Source organism: Dinoponera quadriceps, unplaced genomic scaffold (genome assembly GCF_001313825.1).
Source record: "Dinoponera quadriceps isolate SergipeBrazil2010 unplaced genomic scaffold, ASM131382v1 scaffold163, whole genome shotgun sequence".
Classification (NCBI taxonomy): domain Eukaryota; kingdom Metazoa; phylum Arthropoda; class Insecta; order Hymenoptera; family Formicidae; genus Dinoponera; species Dinoponera quadriceps.
This window is the reverse complement of record NW_014554384.1, coordinates 1,397,881-1,414,471: the sequence shown is the minus strand read 5'-3', so window position 1 is coordinate 1,414,471 and position 16,591 is coordinate 1,397,881. Positions and strand designations below refer to the sequence as shown.

The following is a 16,591-nucleotide window of genomic DNA, read 5'->3' as shown; positions in this document are numbered from 1 at the left end:
GCCTGACTTGTGGGGCACTCTGTATAGCCGAGCAGCACGGCGAGGCGCGTTGGCCGGCTCGCCGCGGTTTGCTTTACGCGAACTAGCCGTAGGTACTGTTACTTCTGCGACGAGGCCCTTCGGTTCCCTTCCTCCCCGCCGCCGCCGGCCACGCGATGTTCCTTCCCTCGCGGATCCTCACGGCCGAGGAAGTCACCGACGGTCACGCGATTATTCGGAACTTGTTTTCGGGAGACAATTACGACAATTCGGCGAGATCGCTTCTCCTTTCTCTCTCTCTCTCTTTCTCTCAGGACGGCAGATTGAGATAAGAGGGCACAAGTGAAAAAAGATAAACGAGGGAGAAGTGTATCTTTCAGCTACACGACATCTTTTAGACTTTTTGATACGAACATACTGAAGCCTGATGTATGTGACGACGAAAGTCCGCAAATATACAATGAAAATTGGCACGATTAGTAAGAATAACATAATTAGTAAGATAAATAAAAGACTCTGTTGATATTTAATTGTTAATAATACTTATGGGCTAATAAGAGTCTAAGCACGGTTAACCTAGTGTAATTTAAGGTATGTATACAATGAAATGTTTGTATTTCGTGTATAACTAATACTCATGTAAGAAATTATTAATCTAAATAGACATAATGTAGAATTGAAATTTTGACCCAGATATTAACGATACAAATTAGGGTAGAAAATTGAGACGAGACGAGCCGTTTCACCGTTTTTGATAAATTGTTCGTGTCGCTTTTACAAGATTCAAGATCCGAAACAACCCCGGCGCTATTATGAATCTCGGAGAGAGCTGACGCTTTGTCCCTTTTTACGGTCTGTCGTATTCAAAGTGCTCGTTTGAATCGGGTAATAAATATACGATGACGAGAGAGGAGACGCCGCGTTTGGAAGGCGCTAGTCGGGATTCCAGCAGCGAACCTTTCCTGGCCTTTCTCGACCGAAGAAAGGAGAAATCACTCTTACCCCGGGAAGGTCGGACGGCGCGCTCGCGCGTGCAAGAGCGGGGAAAAAGACGGCTCGGCGCGATTTATCGATCCTCAGTATCGATCGCGGGCGTGGCCCGGGATCGCGTCTTTAATTTTCGCTCTGACAAACGATCGCGCACCGTTTCGCGCGCGACGCTCATGCGAGGATGCTCTGCCCTAATTGACATGTAATCTTGCGCTTTTTCAGTGCCGCGCTCGTCCCGTGCATTTACGGCCGGTCCCATTAAGCCGGCTTTACGCGATCCAGTAAACCGTAATTATCGCGCGAGCGCGATCGTAAGATACCGAAAGCGAGCGAGCGGCGGGAACTTTTCCCGCGATCTTAGGAACGAAGCTTAGCGCGCAGCCTTGCACTCGGTTCTACCGCGAATAACCTCGGCCCCGTCGGGGATTCTCTCGCCGACAATCCTTAGCGGAGGGTATCTCGGCGTTTATGTAAAGTAAAAAATTCAACAGCGAGGAGGCTGACATTTTACGGTCGACTTCCTGTGAAAATTTCCCGCAAGACGCGGCGATCGATACACATTGAGAGAGAGAGAGAGAGAGACAGAGAGAGATAGATGGTGCTTTTATTATCATTCTAGAACGTCCTTTCCTCTAAGGACGTGTTACAATTTAACAAATTAATAGTAGGATAAGAGGAGAAAAGAAGGGAAGAAGAAAAAAAAATGTATGCCAAAAAATGAAGTGAAGTATGTATATGTGAGTACATACTTTTAGAGAGAGAGAGAGAGAGAGCCTCCAATTCTGTGAAATTTAAATTGCACATTGAAAGAAAAAGTTGCTATATTCAAGTGAATAATTACTCTAATATTTCTGAGTAGATTCTCACTTGGATTAAGTAAATATTATTCGAATGTAATATTTTTCTGGTTACATTCAAGTAATATTTATTTGATCCGAGTAAAAATGTGCTCAGAAGTGTCGGAGTAATGATTTACTTGAGAGTAACGCTTTGTCTTTCAGCGTGATTTCTGAAAACAGCAGGATCGAAAAGAATTCGCGGATGTCGGGGAGAAGGTGCCGTCCGAGTCGAGCCGCGCTCGCGAGTCCCGTTCTAAAGTTAGGCCGAGGAGGCGATCGTTAAATCGGCGTGAAGGTACTCTAGATTTTAAGAGGGCAGGCTGCGCCGCGGCCGATTCGGCTTGCTCGATAGTCATCTGTTACGTTGGGATAGGTCGGCACGGCGGGTACGCGGTTGCACACGAACGCGGTGCCGAGGAATTGGATCGTCCAGTCTACCGGGTGTCTCTCTCAACGCGCGAGAACGACGACTAGCCCGGCGGGTCGAAGGAAGATCCCCCTTGGTCGAGTCGTCGGGCGTGCGCGGGGATACCGGAAGCGGACTCCCCGAAGTGCGATGAGCCGAGACCGAATGTTTTCGCTGCATAATCTCGAGGGTTTTCGACGGCCTGCGCGAAGGGACATGCGAGGAGGGACGGACGGCGCGGGGAAAAACGCATGCTGCACGCGGTGTCGCGCGTAAAATGCGTTGCGCAATGCCGCGAGCGTGCGCGCACGAGAGAAAGAGAGAGAGAGAGAGAGAATCGTGGAGAAAACATCGACGAGTATTCCGTTACTCGAAGCGAACGGCTGCCGTCGTCGTTGCCCGCCGCTGCTTTGCATCGTGTTTGTGCCATAAGCGAGAGTGTGCACGCGCCTGCGTGCGTTTGTACGTGTGCGTGTGCGCGCGTTCCTCGCGCGGTGGACTTAGGGTCTGTCGCTAGAGAGCGAAATTCGCTTCCGGAGCGAAGACAGACGCACACATGCACACGGAGGGAGGGTCTCCTCCGTTCCTCCTTGTCTTCTTCTTCGTCGTCGTCGTCGTCTTCGTCGTCTTCTTCGTCGGCATCGTCGTCGTCGTCCTGACATTTCGCTCGTGTCGCCGCCATATGTGTGTCACGTTGCGATAGGTCGGGAAGAGATCGCGCGAAGTCGGCCGCGAAGTTANGGGGGGGGGGGGGGAGTCGTCCTCCTCCTCTTCCTCCTCCGGAAATTGCGCGAACGCGCCTGGAGATAACCGAGGGATTCCGAATTTCACCTTCGAAGGAGTCCGGATTCCGCGCGGTCTTGGCTGACTGTGCGTCGATCGCGGTCTCTCCGTGGCTGCCGGGATTCCACCGATCCCTCCCCCCGCCCCCTACCCCTCGTTAGTTTCAGTTTCTACGGATCTTACATTCCACGGATTTTCGCGAATTCCCGGCAGCGCGATCCGGACCCGCAAAGTCGAAATCTCGCTCTTCGCGAGCTTGCCGATAGCAGGTCTGCGAATCTCAAATTCCTCCTGCGATTCCCGCTTTTCGATTGCCGCGCATCGTACCGCCGACATAGACGCCGACGTTAACTAAGTCTAATCCGGCGGATTTTCCGGATACTCCGGGGATCCTAAACCACGGCGGAGGTCCAACAAGTCCCGTAGCCCGAGATCTCTTTCGCAGACCTCAGGAACCTGACACTCCACGTCTCCGCGTCCCGTGTAATCACGGTGTCGCGCGCGATAATCCACTTCCCGAGCGATTCGGATTCTGCGCGTCCGGCGAACTCTCAGGGCTCGGCCGGTCTCGCGTGAAAAACCGAGCAATCGTCCGAACGCTCGGTACACCGCGTTGAGGGCGCATCGGTGCCGATACCGCGAAACCGTTCGATTCGCGATAAATCGCGAAAAAAGAGAGAGAGAAGGATAGAGATGTGTATACGTCGCATCACGGTGTGATGAATCGCGGTGGCCACACGTACACACACGTACACACGACGTACGCTCATGCACGCACGCGGCCGTCGACGTAGCGTTCTCGTTCGCCGGCGCGTGTCCACAATTGGGAAAAATCGCGGTTCCGGCGGAACGTGTTCGAGGGCCGAAGCCGGCGAGGAGAGGCTCGCCGCGGCGAGGTCGATGTCCGGGCGCAACAAGTGCGCTCGGCACTCTCTCTCTCTCTCTCTCTCCTCCCCTCCCTCCCTCCCTCCCTTCTCTCTCTCTCTCTCTTTCTGGACGCGTTCGCGATCGGCTTCGATAACGCCACGCGACTTTCGACGGCACGGTCGACCGGCCGGCTCGTTCGTTCGCTGATCGCGAAGCGTCGACCTCCGAAATACGCGGCCGAGACGCGCGTCGCGGTGCTCTGGCTCGCTCGTTCGCCGCGTGCACGGATTTAGAGACGGCGGCCGTAACGAGAGCGCCGGAAGCCGAACGACCTTTTTGAGGTTGCGCCGTGGCGCGCGAAGTTTTCACTCGNAACGACCTTTTTGAGGTTGCGCCGTGGCGCGCGAAGTTTTCACTCGGGAGAAACAGAGAGGGCGAGAGCCGGCAGGAGAAAGAGAGAGAGAGAGAGAGAAGGGGAGGCCAGCCGGTTCCACGCGGCGCATCAAGTGATGCTCATGTACGTTCGGGTGCCCCGGCTTTTTTCACCGTCACTCCGATCCCGAAAACGCCGATATCGTCCGGATATTCTTTTCCTCGTCTATCGATCGCGCCGGCGAAGGACGGAGGAAACGGGAGCGAGATAACCGCGGATATTCGGAACGAACTCGTCGCGCGAGTCTCAGAATCATCGGCTAGCTTCGGCGGCGAAATTTCCCTCCGGGGAGCCGCGCGTGAGATATTTCGGATCGCGACGTGTTCGACGAGTCGCCCGGTGCGAAGCGCCGCGGCTAGAGCGGCATTTTTCAGTCATCAATCGTCGGATAAAGCGTTCGTCAGCGGATCTTCGTCGCGAGAGGCGCGCGCGAGGGGGAAACGCAAGGAGCGAGGACCGAGAGATCCTCCCCCGCGGCGTCTAATCACTTCCCCGATGACGAATTCGGCGCGTTCGACGGAGAAAAGGAAAACCCCTCCATTGTCGAGTCCGAAAGTATCGCGCGGATATCGATACTCGGACAGTATCGACGTATCATGAGCATCCCTAGGCGCGCCGCGGAGCCTCGGGTTGAGCGCGAGAGGTCGACGTCCGGGCGCGCAACAAGTGCCGCACTACGTACACGTACACACGTACCGCTGTGCCCTCCCCGCTCCCTTCACCCCCGGCCGCCCCACATGCGCGCGCACACACACACACAGAACGCGCACCTCCCACCTCGCACAATCGCACGGCCACCGCAACGGAGTCCCTCTTCACCCCCCTTCGAGGGAGGCATTCCTCCGTCTCTGTCTCTCCCTCGCTCGCTCGAGAGCTCCCTTTGCTTCTCTTTGCGCCACCTCGGCCGACAGAAGGCGAGAGAGGCGGAGAGAGAGAGAGAGAGAGAGAGGGAGGGAGGAAGAGAGACGGGAAGAGAGAAAATCGCGAGAACGACAAACGGGAGAGACGGAGCGAGACAGAAACGGGGAACAGGCGCGCGGAACGAAGGAGGAAGAAGGAGAGACGGAGAGAACGCGTGACCGTGCTCTGCGCGCGCGCGCGCGCACACCACGCACCGTCGTCGGTAAATATAAAACTGCACTGGGTCAGGGATCCGTGATTTATCGGCTGCCTCGTGTAATTGGCCGCCGGCCAATAGATATATACCCCCCGGGTGCACCGGGAGAACGGTGGTCGCGGGGAACGCGCTAGCCGGGTCTAAGCGTTCGCCACCCCTCCCCCTCATATTTCTCTCTCTCTCTTTCCTTCTCTCTCTCTGTTTCTTCTTCTCTCCCTTTCCTCTCGTTTTCGAATGCGCCACCTATTCCCTAGCGGTCTTAATCATCGATTACGAACCTCCTCCATTTGTCTATCTCGGAATCGCATTTGACGACCGCGACGGAAGCGGTGCACGCGCTCCTTCGACCGGCCGAGCGCAATTGAGCGTCCGACGATCTTACAGAAGACGCGATCTTCAGACGATATCTTCGTTGGTCCGGGTCCGCAATAGATCTTTGGTCTTTTGCTCTAAGCTGTATATTGTAATTTCTAGCTTTTCCAACGCAAAAGCGTTTCCAATCCTACCAGTCGCGATTTCTAAAATTCGCGCGTTATTGCGACTTCTGGCAGAAATTACGTTTCATCGCGGAAAAAATATTTAGCTTCTGCACAGCAAGCTTCCCAGTTACTGTACGGACAGCAAAGGGATTAGTTACGCGGGCAAAATAATGTTAATGTTGTAACAAAACGTTTAGTTGGCCTAACCAAATTATCTTGCTGTCTATATATCCAGCGAACAGTAATTAATACTCTTAACAAATCTTTCCGCTGTCGCAACAAAATCTTTTTGCTGTCTGTGTAGTAACCGGAGAAATTTGCTGCGCCAGCGAAATCTATTTTTTCCGTGATTGCTCGGAGCAAGAGGCTACAAGCTTATTACACTTACACAATACTAAACACTTTGTATTTGTATTAAGATCGGTTCTTGTTAAAACTTGCTAAAACTTTTATGTTAAATTTTCAGCAACCCCCAATGCGTTAATTTAACATATCGCGTTCACGTTATATTAACATTATTCTGTTGTGTCGATATTATAAATATTATCGTCTTAAGTTCATCTTCAAATGTTAGCCAATGAAATGAGTCGTACAGCATCTGAAGATGAACCTAAGATTCCTTTAATTTCCGGTGAAATTGCGCGATGCAGAACTCCCCGGAGACTCCTCACGCGCTCGTACGAATTGCAGATCTGCTTCCCCCCTCTCTCTCTCTCTCTCTTTGATAAGTAAAATCTCTGGAGAGTTAATTGTCGGTTGTCGTGGTTTAGAATCCGCAGGGTCGCCAGACGTTTCGAAAGGAACGCTGTCGCGTCGCAACAATTTCGCACGACGCTCGCGCGCGTCGCGCTAATGCGAGGGAAGATCTCTCTTTCTCTCCTTCCGTNATATATATATATATATATATATACACGCGCGCGCGCGGAAAAGATAGCCGTGGAAGAGGAAACAATGGGTAGCCTCTACGCGGTCGGAGTCTCACCACGCACGCGAGAACGGTTGACGCACGCTTTCGCGGAGGTCAAATTCCACGCGCGACTAATGCTGGTGCGTTGCCGCCGCCGTTGCAGCCGCCACGGCGACCTTCGTGGTATTTGTTAGGCCGTAAATAAAGTGCGCTGGTATCTGGAATATAGAACCGTGCGCGGATGACACGTGCGATTAGGTGCGAGGGGAGGAGGAAGAGCAAGACGCGCGATAGATCCGCGCCGTTAATATATTTCATATCGAAGTCGAGCCAAGCGAGAGCCGCAGCAGCTGAGATCAGCAAATCGTTCCACCTTCGACGACGGTGGATTCTTAGGTTGGTTTCGAGTCGACCTCCCCTCCCCTCGGCGAGGAAGGGCGCGCGGAGGTAATCGTTAAGGGGATGCCAAAGCCGATGACAAACTTGATAAACGTCGATAACGCAGAGACGATTCTTCAAATATCATGTTTACATAAACGCTGACACGATCACGCTCTACGTCTTTTTTGTGTTTCTCCCACGCATAGATTTTACGGTGCAGGTGTGATAGAAATGTGAATGCGATGGATGTGCGCTACTCTGTTTTACTATATTTAACGGGAAATTTAATGAAGATATATAAAAATGTTTGTCTTAAATCAATGATAGGTAATCTCATATATAAGCCAAAATATTACATTTTTAGATTTCTATTCTTGAATTGTAGTAATACTCGCATCAACACAAATTCAATCAAATCGAGACTAAAAATCTTCTAAGAAGATTATAATATTCTCACTTATACGTATGAGAATATCTATTTTTGCATGTGATTTAAGACTGATTTTTTTCTGTGTAATCTTTGTCGGCGGGAAATGTATTTTGCAATTTTTGAAACTACCGACACTACCGACGTTTCGATAGCTGGATTAGAATCAAGTAATTAGTTAGGCTCGCGTTACCTTTGCGGACGACGTTTGAGAGGAAGAAAATCGATTCAATAGAGGTGAAGTCTGAAGACGAGATTAACAAAACTACTAATCGCAATAATTAAGGACGCGCAAGTGCGGGGAGGGATTTCCGGGTGTAGCGAGGGACGCTCGTCGTCGCGCGATGCCGCATTGAAATTCGATACTACGAGACGCCACTTACATGAATGAAAGTCCCCACGTGCGCCGTGAAACAGCATGCGATCGCCATCTCTTGCGAGACGCGCGAAAGCTGCGCGCACAGTCGCGCCGTAAAGCCTTCCGACACGCGTAAAACATGTCCTACACCGCCGAGCTCTTCGCATGCTTTTACCTTGGTGCGGTAAAAATCGCTGCCTCGAGGATGATCCCGCGACGGCCGGCCCGCTATCTGTCTGAAATATACCACGGATCTCTTAGCTGTCAACATCTCACTGCCACGTGCCGCTTGCAATAGTGACCACAAACACGAAATTTCATGCGTGCATTCTATCACGTTTCTCATAGATCTGTCATACACTTATTTCTTTCCTGTATATCTCTCTACTGTTAATGTTTTAGATTTTCGATACTTCTCGAGTCGTTTGTGATTTCTCAAACTCTAATTACGGATTCTGTCAATGTATTCTCCTTTACGTTCCATTGACGAATTTTTGCTTCGACGACTTCTGATATTTTGACGTTTCCCAGACCAGGATTGTATAGGTTAGTTTAGGTTAGATTAGGTTAGATTGCACGTGCTTCGATATATCGCATGCCTTTACGCGCCGACGTGTTTTATTTGGCCACTATCCGATTGAAATTCAACAAGATGCGCGATGCATACTTTGATTGATGAGACGGGTCTCCTCAGGACGGACTCGAATTTGCTGATGTTATCGTAGATAGGCGCATTGTAGGACGATAATCGCCCCTTGCTCGAATACAGGGCTTTCAGTGAATCGAACTTGTCGCTTCTCGCGTCCAAACTCTCGTCCGACTCTTCGCTACTGTCCTTCTCGTCTGCCATAGGTAGATTCGTTTGTTTCACTCACGCACACGATTCGCACTCGCGTTATCGAACGTAACAGGATAAACGACCGTTCGTTGATGTGGCGTCACGTCTGCACTCGGCGTGCGGGAAAAGCGGAGAGTGCAGTATCGTTGTGAGACGAGCGTAAAGGCGGGAAAAGTTCAAAGTGCAGAATGGCTTCTTCGCGCTTCCCGGTCTCGACTGAAATATTTTCACATCGACGCCTGCATCGTAATCACGATACACACGAGGAATTTTATCACTTCAGCTAGGAATGTAAACTTTATTTTATTGGGAAAGGAAAGAGAAATAATTGCCGTGTGTATAAATTGTTTTACTCTGCTACGTTCTCTCTCACAACCGTACACGTGATTTCTCTGTTGTTTCACTTATAGTAAGGAAAAAAAAATAAATATATGGAAGTATGATACATATATGGCGGCGACGAGCGATATTCGGACGAGATAGACGAGAGAAGAGGATGTTAACCTCTCCTCGTGGAAACTTTCTTTCGCGGCGGCGAGTTACGTAAATGCAACGGCGCGTCGTAGTAGAAGCTGCATAGAAATGCAACGGCGGCGGTGGCGGGAGAGCGCGAGGTTACGCGCACAGGAAGTGAAACAGCTCTACGAAGCCAGAAAGAAAGTTCTCGCTCCGTGTTTTCACTTTCATGGAAATTGCCGGCGTATTGCCCTCGTCCCTCCACCTCCTCCTCTTCACCTGACAACGATGGCATTACGCGAATTAGCCGCGAACTATCGACGTCGCGCACCGACGAGCAGTCTCGTCAACCTAACGATCTACCCTTCGGGATGAAACTCGGGGAAAAAAACGAGATTTCTGCATCTCTCCTAATTGTAATTGGGCATTCCCTTAAGGCTCGGCAGGAGCCAAATATCGATTGTGTCGAGGTGCTTAAGCGAAAGAAAAAAAAAAGTTCGTAAACGAAAGAAAAAAATGCGATACTTGTAAATGCGTGAAGGGCATTTTTTTTGAGAGAGAAGGAGTTTCAAGAAATCGACGATGAAGCATGTGCGAAAGAATATTTAGTGTATTCAGTTAATTATAGTGTCCCTCAGATAGCTCAGTTCTACTTTGCTGTGTCTCAGAGGGAGGCACTGTCGCGTTTAAATCATTATTATATGAAATTATAATGTAGGAAACCGCAGTATCCTGCGAAATCGGTAGGTTTTACTTTTTCCCTAAGTATAATGGCGCTTCATAAATCCTCGTATCAGATTTCAGATGCATCTTAATTGGCGATCTGAAATCCGCATTACGGGGCGAAGAGAGATCTCTTTCTTCGCTGTACTTCCTTCACATTTTTCCGCGTAGTGTTACATCGTGTATAAATTCATGCGGGTATGTACTTACATATACCACACACACACACACACACACACACACACGGCCGGAGAAAGTAACATTATAATCAAGCTACGATTTAACCGAGTTCAAATTAGAATCCGTATGAAAGTGCGAACGCACGACGCACCGGAAATCGTTGCGAGATTGCCGCGAGATCTCGTTTCGCGCGTAATTAAGCCACTTGAATATCTCAAGCTCCTCTCATTAAATCCGCGCGGGAGAGGAGGGGACTCGACTCGACGGGTTTTTGTTTTCAAGAATTAATTGATTTTACGAGTTCGCGAGGCGAATCTGACCGTTGCGCGCGTTCTGCTTTCAGAGGAACGACACGAGCGCGTAGAGGAAGAAGAGGACGAGGAATCGTTCGATTGCTGCACACGCGGCAGGCGTAAAGGCGGGGTAGGTCCCGGAGGTGGTTTTGGATGTTAGAGGGCGCGGGGGTGGCTAAAGTGGCCCCACCGCCGGATACGGGTCCCGATGCCGGTCCCCGTATCGCAAACCCTCACGCTGACCACCACCCTCGTACCCAAGGAGGAGTCAAACATGCCCTTCATAGACGACGAGCTACTCTGGTGCCCTGACAATGACGGCAAGATGGTCGATCTAACCCAGTGCCTTCAGGTGAGCAGGCGGAATATGTAGCTCTGGAGAAAGTGAGAGGGGGAGGACAGCCAGAAAATCCACATCGAAAGAACACATTAGTATCAATTCAAGACTCATATTCTCATGTGTAAACAAAAATGCAATCTTATGTGAAGATAAAAGTTGCTCTTGCGCGAAGAAATTGTATATAGTTCTACTAATATCATACTCTATGTTATTATATTCTAACATTTACTTTCTAATAATATAATATCATATTCTTGTTATTCGAGAGTGATCCCTATGAATCGAGAGGGAAAATATCAGATATAGAAAGAACGATATCTTCGAACTGATACAATTCTTAGCTTGGTATTCGTAATCGGAGCTTATGTTTAAGACTGTCTTAAGTTTATCTCCAGATGCTCTACGGCTCATTTCGTTCGCTACGAAATATCTGAAGATGATCTTAAAATGGTCTTAAATACAGGATCCGACTATGAATACCGACTTTAGTTTGAAGATGTCGTTTTTTCTATTCAACATTTTTCCCTCTCAGTTCATGAAATTATTAAATTATATTTATATAAAATTATACATTTCTAGTGGAATTATATAGAATTTCCTCATGTAAAAGTAAGTTTTATCTTCATACAAGATTACATGTTCTTGCTTATATATGAGAATATAAATTTTGAATTAATACCAACTTTGTTTTTCTGTGCAGTATTTCTAGCTCTGTAAACTTCCGGAGTTTCTAAGACTTGATATTGGCAAAATTTACGACCCACCGGCTCGAGATACGAGCTACGAGTGCATTAGTGGGAGGGATATCTGTCGATCAGCAGATAAGAAGGAGAGTTACTCTCGTCTTCATCTTGAAATCTCTTGCGCTTGCAGGAGAGCAACACAGGCCAATCGGTGGAGTTCTCCCCGATGGAGTTAAGCGCTCTAGTGGGAACGCCGGCGGCGTCGAATGTGCCGGCGGAAGAGGGCGAGGGTATGCCCGGTGTCACAGGGGAGGAACCCTTCGACCCCCTGGATACATTCCTGCGGGAACTGTCGGTCGATCTGCCTGAGCCCAGTCAACCGACCTCCACTACGACTTCCGTAACTTCCTCCTGCAGGCGGCAGAGGTACAACATCGCCGCTGCGAACCCTCTATTAGCAGGTGATTGTTATGTATCACGTTATCAATGCTTGTAACTTTGGAGAACGTGAAGTCTTAAGTACCTTTTAAACGTCCGAGAGACATTTCTACGGCCTATATACAGAAAAAAAATGCAAATTTTACTTCGATTAAGTAAATTTTATTCGGGTGAAATATTTTATTTGGATAATTTACTGAGAAAATATTTTACTTGGATCAAATAAATATTACTTGGTCCAAGTAAAAATTTTCTAAGGATTTTCTAAGGATATTGGAATAATTATTGTTTACTTGAATCCAGCATTTTTTTCTGCGTATTAATCGTCGTTATTTGAAACTTGTTTCAAGTGAAATATTCATATATGAATTTATAGTTGGAGATATGAGTTGTTCAGCAGAATCATGACTAAAATACGAAACGTCACATGTAAACGTCACGTGTATACATGATTCAACAGAAAAGTCTGATCTAATTTTAAACATTTGAATCTAAATATCTTACGTGAGACAAGTTTCGAATAACTATGATTAATAATCCTAAGATATTTCTTTCATTCATGCGCGTTGCGTGAACGTAGTTTTTTTTTTCTGTTGCGACATCTACAATAATTGTCTCTCAACATTGTGTGTCCAGAAAAATTAGCGGCATCCTCGACGCAAGCATCTCCGGCTTCTATCCCGTCGTACGTCGCGCGGACGGAGATCAAGACGGAGAACATACAACCGGAGCCGAGTAAGGGTGAGTCGATATTTTATCATCATTTTATATCTTTTCTATTCCGACGCACCGTCGGTATACATTACTGAAGAACCACACGGTTACCGACCGGTGTAACCACCGATACGAATCCCGTCGCCTTATCGACGAGAACCGGCAGCCGGTAAAGCGCGCTTCTTATTTACCGATGATGGGCTACAGTCTTCTTTATCGTCGAGTAATGAGCGTGTGCGCTTCGGTCCGTCAAGTCGTTCTCTGCCCTTCCTGACGGCAGTTCGAACGGCCGCGTGTCTGTCCGAAAGGAAAACCGGCCAAGGCCCCGCGAATCGCGAGCAGACATCCGCGTTAGCGATAATCTCGCGCGTGTGCGTTCTTACGTATGGTGACACGGAAAAAAAACAACGGGCGATGACGCGCGGGTATGTGCGCTGGCCCAATTCTTACAATTTGCGATCGTGTCGTAACGCGACGCGACTTAGCGCGGCCCCGACGTGCGGAAGGACGTCCGCAAAAATGGCGCTGTTTCGCGCGTCTCGCTGGAACAACCCGGAGCAGAAACGTCGACAGATTCGTTTTTCCGCACTTGGGCGTGTATGTACATTTACTCAGCTTCTTGAGGTACTCAATTTCAGACACTTAACCTCTTCAAGATATTGGTATGTATGTTTACAGTTGGCGGATTAACAGTTGCAACACTTTCCTTTTCGATGGGTTTCGTCACGCACCTAACGTATCCAATAGAAAAATGTATTTCCTAAAAATTACAAAGAAAGAAACAAATTCTCCTATTGGATCCGGAAAGCGTTGGGAGACTCATCGAAGAAAAGTGTTGCAACTTTTTATCCACCGACCGTGCGTTTAGATACATCCAATTTTTCTCATCTTACTCATATTCATAACCTACAAAGTTAGAGCGAGCGTTACTGTGAGAACGAATATTCATCGCGAAATCTCACAAGAAAGATGGAAATCTTATCACATGATTGGTAGATGTCATATTTAAGATTAAACAATTTCCTTGTGATTTTAATCGAGTCCCCGAAGAGGTTAAGTGTGCGCACTTTGCTTTACGCGAGCCTCGTCATGAGGTGGTCGATTTTTCGTCGTAAGTCTCATCTTTAACCGAATCGTCCAATAATTCTCTCCGAAAATGCGAAATACCGAATCATCGTTCCTCGAATGACACCTTTTCGCAGATGTCGCGTCTCAAAGTGCCGAAGTAAATGCGCGTGTTCCTAACATTGTTCGTCGAACACACACGTTTGTCCCCGATAGCGATAGGATCAACCGACGTTAAGAAGCCAATAGATTCGTACAACAAATTTGTCGCTGTTTTGACATCCGCAGGATTTGTTGCGCGTAAATCCAATTCGCTCCCGGACAAACACGGGATGCCACGTTTGCCACGTTTATTTGTAATTTTATCACAAAGCGCGTGAGTTTCGTAAATATTAATCAACAGGACGCATTCGAAATTTTGTTTTCCGATTTTCGCTGCGGCAACATCGACGTAGGCGTAACGCAGCGGCGACAATCGTCGATCGGCCCCGTCCGGGATTTTTCGCCCGGTCGATCTTGGCGCGCCGGTTTCGTCGGACTTTTGACGAGGCGGAGTATCGCCTTGCAATTTCGTCCTGACCGCAGGCCGCGACGAAGTAATTACGAGCCGTTAGAACACGAATTGAAGTGGGTGCTCATCGTTGTTCTTTTCACATTTTTAGAAAGCGGTTGGAAAGTGAGAGACGAAACTTTCTAACAAAACTATTACAAATACAGCTCGAGATATCTGCTTACGCGTCCCGCGCGCGACCATTATATCAAATATTTAATTGCGAGACAGAGCCCTCCGCCGGTGCCGGGCGACATTGTTTTCCCAATCTCGGAATATTTACCTCCGCGAGAGTGGAGGAACGCGCGGTCTCGATTATCACCGAGAGAGTTATTCATGTGTTTTCGAGTAGAACGTGTATTGCACGTTCCCTTAAATGCTCGAAATTTCACGCGCGCCGAAACCACGTTACACCGTGACGGGCGAAAATCCAACGAGATTTGACGGGAACAGTGGAAATAGTGTTTCCCTCTCGAACACTCGGGGGGTTATTTCGGATTGGTCGGCGGGGAAGTAAAGAGAGGAACGGTTTTTTGCAAAAACATTCCAGATAGAAAGGAAATCGTCAATATTTTTATACTTCGTGCAAAAAAGCTGAACGAGACGGCGATACATATTACATGTGTACGCGCTGTACGGAATAGCTCGAAAAAAACATCGCGCGGAAATGCAGCGTATCGAAACCGCGTATCGGGCACGGGAAAAAGAGAAAGAGAGAAAGAGAGAGAGAGAGACGCACTCGTGGATTAATTTATGCCGGCGTTTTTGTCGCGGCATCCGCGATTTATATTTTACACGAGAAGCAACCGCCGTCCTCTTATCTTTTTGCCCTCCCCACCCATGCCCTCTCCCCGCCTTTATTCGAAGTTGCATTTCCGACGGTTTTATATTTATCGGGATACGCGAAAGCGGAGGTTAATTAGGCTTTAATTGATCAAAGATGCNATTTCCGACGGTTTTATATTTATCGGGATACGCGAAAGCGGAGGTTAATTGGGCTTTAATTGATCAAAGGTGTCTCGCGTTATCCGGCAGATTTCGATCTGCCAGCCGGCGATACCTAGTGAACTCGTTAGGCGAACGGGAGGAAAGCGAGCGCATCGTGTACGTGTGTGCATGGGTGCGCGTACGTAATGCATGCATGTATACGCACACGCTAGTTTTCTGGCGTGTCGAATGGCGTGTGTCTTCGGCATGAGCATCACTTTCACCGAGTCCGCGGTGCGTAACGCGCGCAAAAAGCGGATTTTCACGCGGGATGCTCCATTACACGCTCGATCGGACGGACGCGAGGCGTGTCGCCGTCGGCGAATTTTCATACGCGTGCATGCGTGCGATTTATTATATTTCGCAGCGCGTCGCCGTACAGTTCTCCCTCTCATCTCACGATTGACCTCTTCCGAGACAACCACGACGACGACGACGATGACGAAGAAACCGCGCCGGCAGCGAGCGCGCTCGTGAAAACAGAAGTAGGGCAGAAGAAAGTAATCTCGCATTAAACGTTGGAACGCGAATAACTATATAATTCACTTTCGACTCGTTCTGTTACTAGACCGACCAGCTTCGGTGCAACACGCGCGCATTTCTTTCGACGACTTTCGCGATTTATCAGATTGCGATCGCGATGGAACAGCCGAAGGACTACCACGAGGAATACCTCCCCGAGCTATCGATTTTTCGATTTCCTCGCGACCTCGGGATTGCGCGGATCTCGAATCCCGTGGATTAGAGATCAGGTGAAAAACATCCTGAGATTCACGGCTCGTAGTTTCTACGTATGGTAGTTCTTTTTTGCAGACTTCCGCTGCACGTTTCTGTAACGATAACGGATAACTCTACATAGAAGAAAGTTTGGCGGAATGTATCTGATAGAGTGAGCGAACCAAACGCGTTTCGGTTGGGGGAGACGGAATTTCCGGTTATAAGAAGCGAATTTTGTTCATGGGAACTACATTGGAAGAAGGGTTTGGTAACAGTCAGCACGATTCGGTGAATACGTTTCGATCGAACTTTGATTACCGAATATCACTTAGCGTTTCCCTCGCCCAAAAGCACGGTTTCATTGTCCATCGTCAGGACGATAGATTCGGCCGAGCTCATTTTCAGCGTGTGTGTTATAAATTTCGAGTACCATCCGATTCCGACTCGTGCCGGTCGGCGAAATGGCGTCCCCGAAATCGAGCCTGATTTCCACGGAGGTCGGGGGTCCTCGCGAGCGCGTCCGGGAGTCCTGGATCCCCCGGATTCTGTCGCCCGCGGATTCTACACCCCGGCGGCGGGATTCTGCCGGGATCACGAATTCTGGGCCTTCCGCCGATCATAGCTTTCCGGGGTGGGGGGGG

The 16,591-nt window shown here is 48.9% G+C and overlaps 2 protein-coding genes across 4 annotated transcripts in view; one reads left to right on the top strand and one right to left on the bottom strand.

Annotated features, from left to right (window-relative positions):
* Window positions 1-8,878, bottom strand: part of LOC106747995 (U7 snRNA-associated Sm-like protein LSm11) — a 77,774-nt gene extending 68,896 nt beyond the window's left edge. For both annotated transcript variants that reach the window (XM_014626123.1, XM_014626113.1), the window contains exons 1-2: window positions 8,634-8,878; window positions 8,142-8,202 (exon numbers count right to left, since the gene is read on the bottom strand). In XM_014626123.1, coding sequence (XP_014481609.1) covers window positions 8,142-8,202; window positions 8,634-8,816 — 244 coding nt within the window. In that variant the 5' untranslated portion in view covers window positions 8,817-8,878. The remainder of the gene's footprint in view (window positions 1-8,141; window positions 8,203-8,633) is intronic.
* The window catches only part of LOC106747981 (ecdysone-induced protein 74EF), a 251,112-nt gene that overhangs the window by 64,108 nt on the left and 170,413 nt on the right, over window positions 1-16,591 (top strand). For both annotated transcript variants that reach the window (XM_014626092.1, XM_014626083.1), the window contains exons 2-4: window positions 10,507-10,808; window positions 11,670-11,940; window positions 12,554-12,658. In XM_014626092.1, coding sequence (XP_014481578.1) covers window positions 10,665-10,808; window positions 11,670-11,940; window positions 12,554-12,658 — 520 coding nt within the window. In that variant the 5' untranslated portion in view covers window positions 10,507-10,664. The remainder of the gene's footprint in view (window positions 1-10,506; window positions 10,809-11,669; window positions 11,941-12,553; window positions 12,659-16,591) is intronic.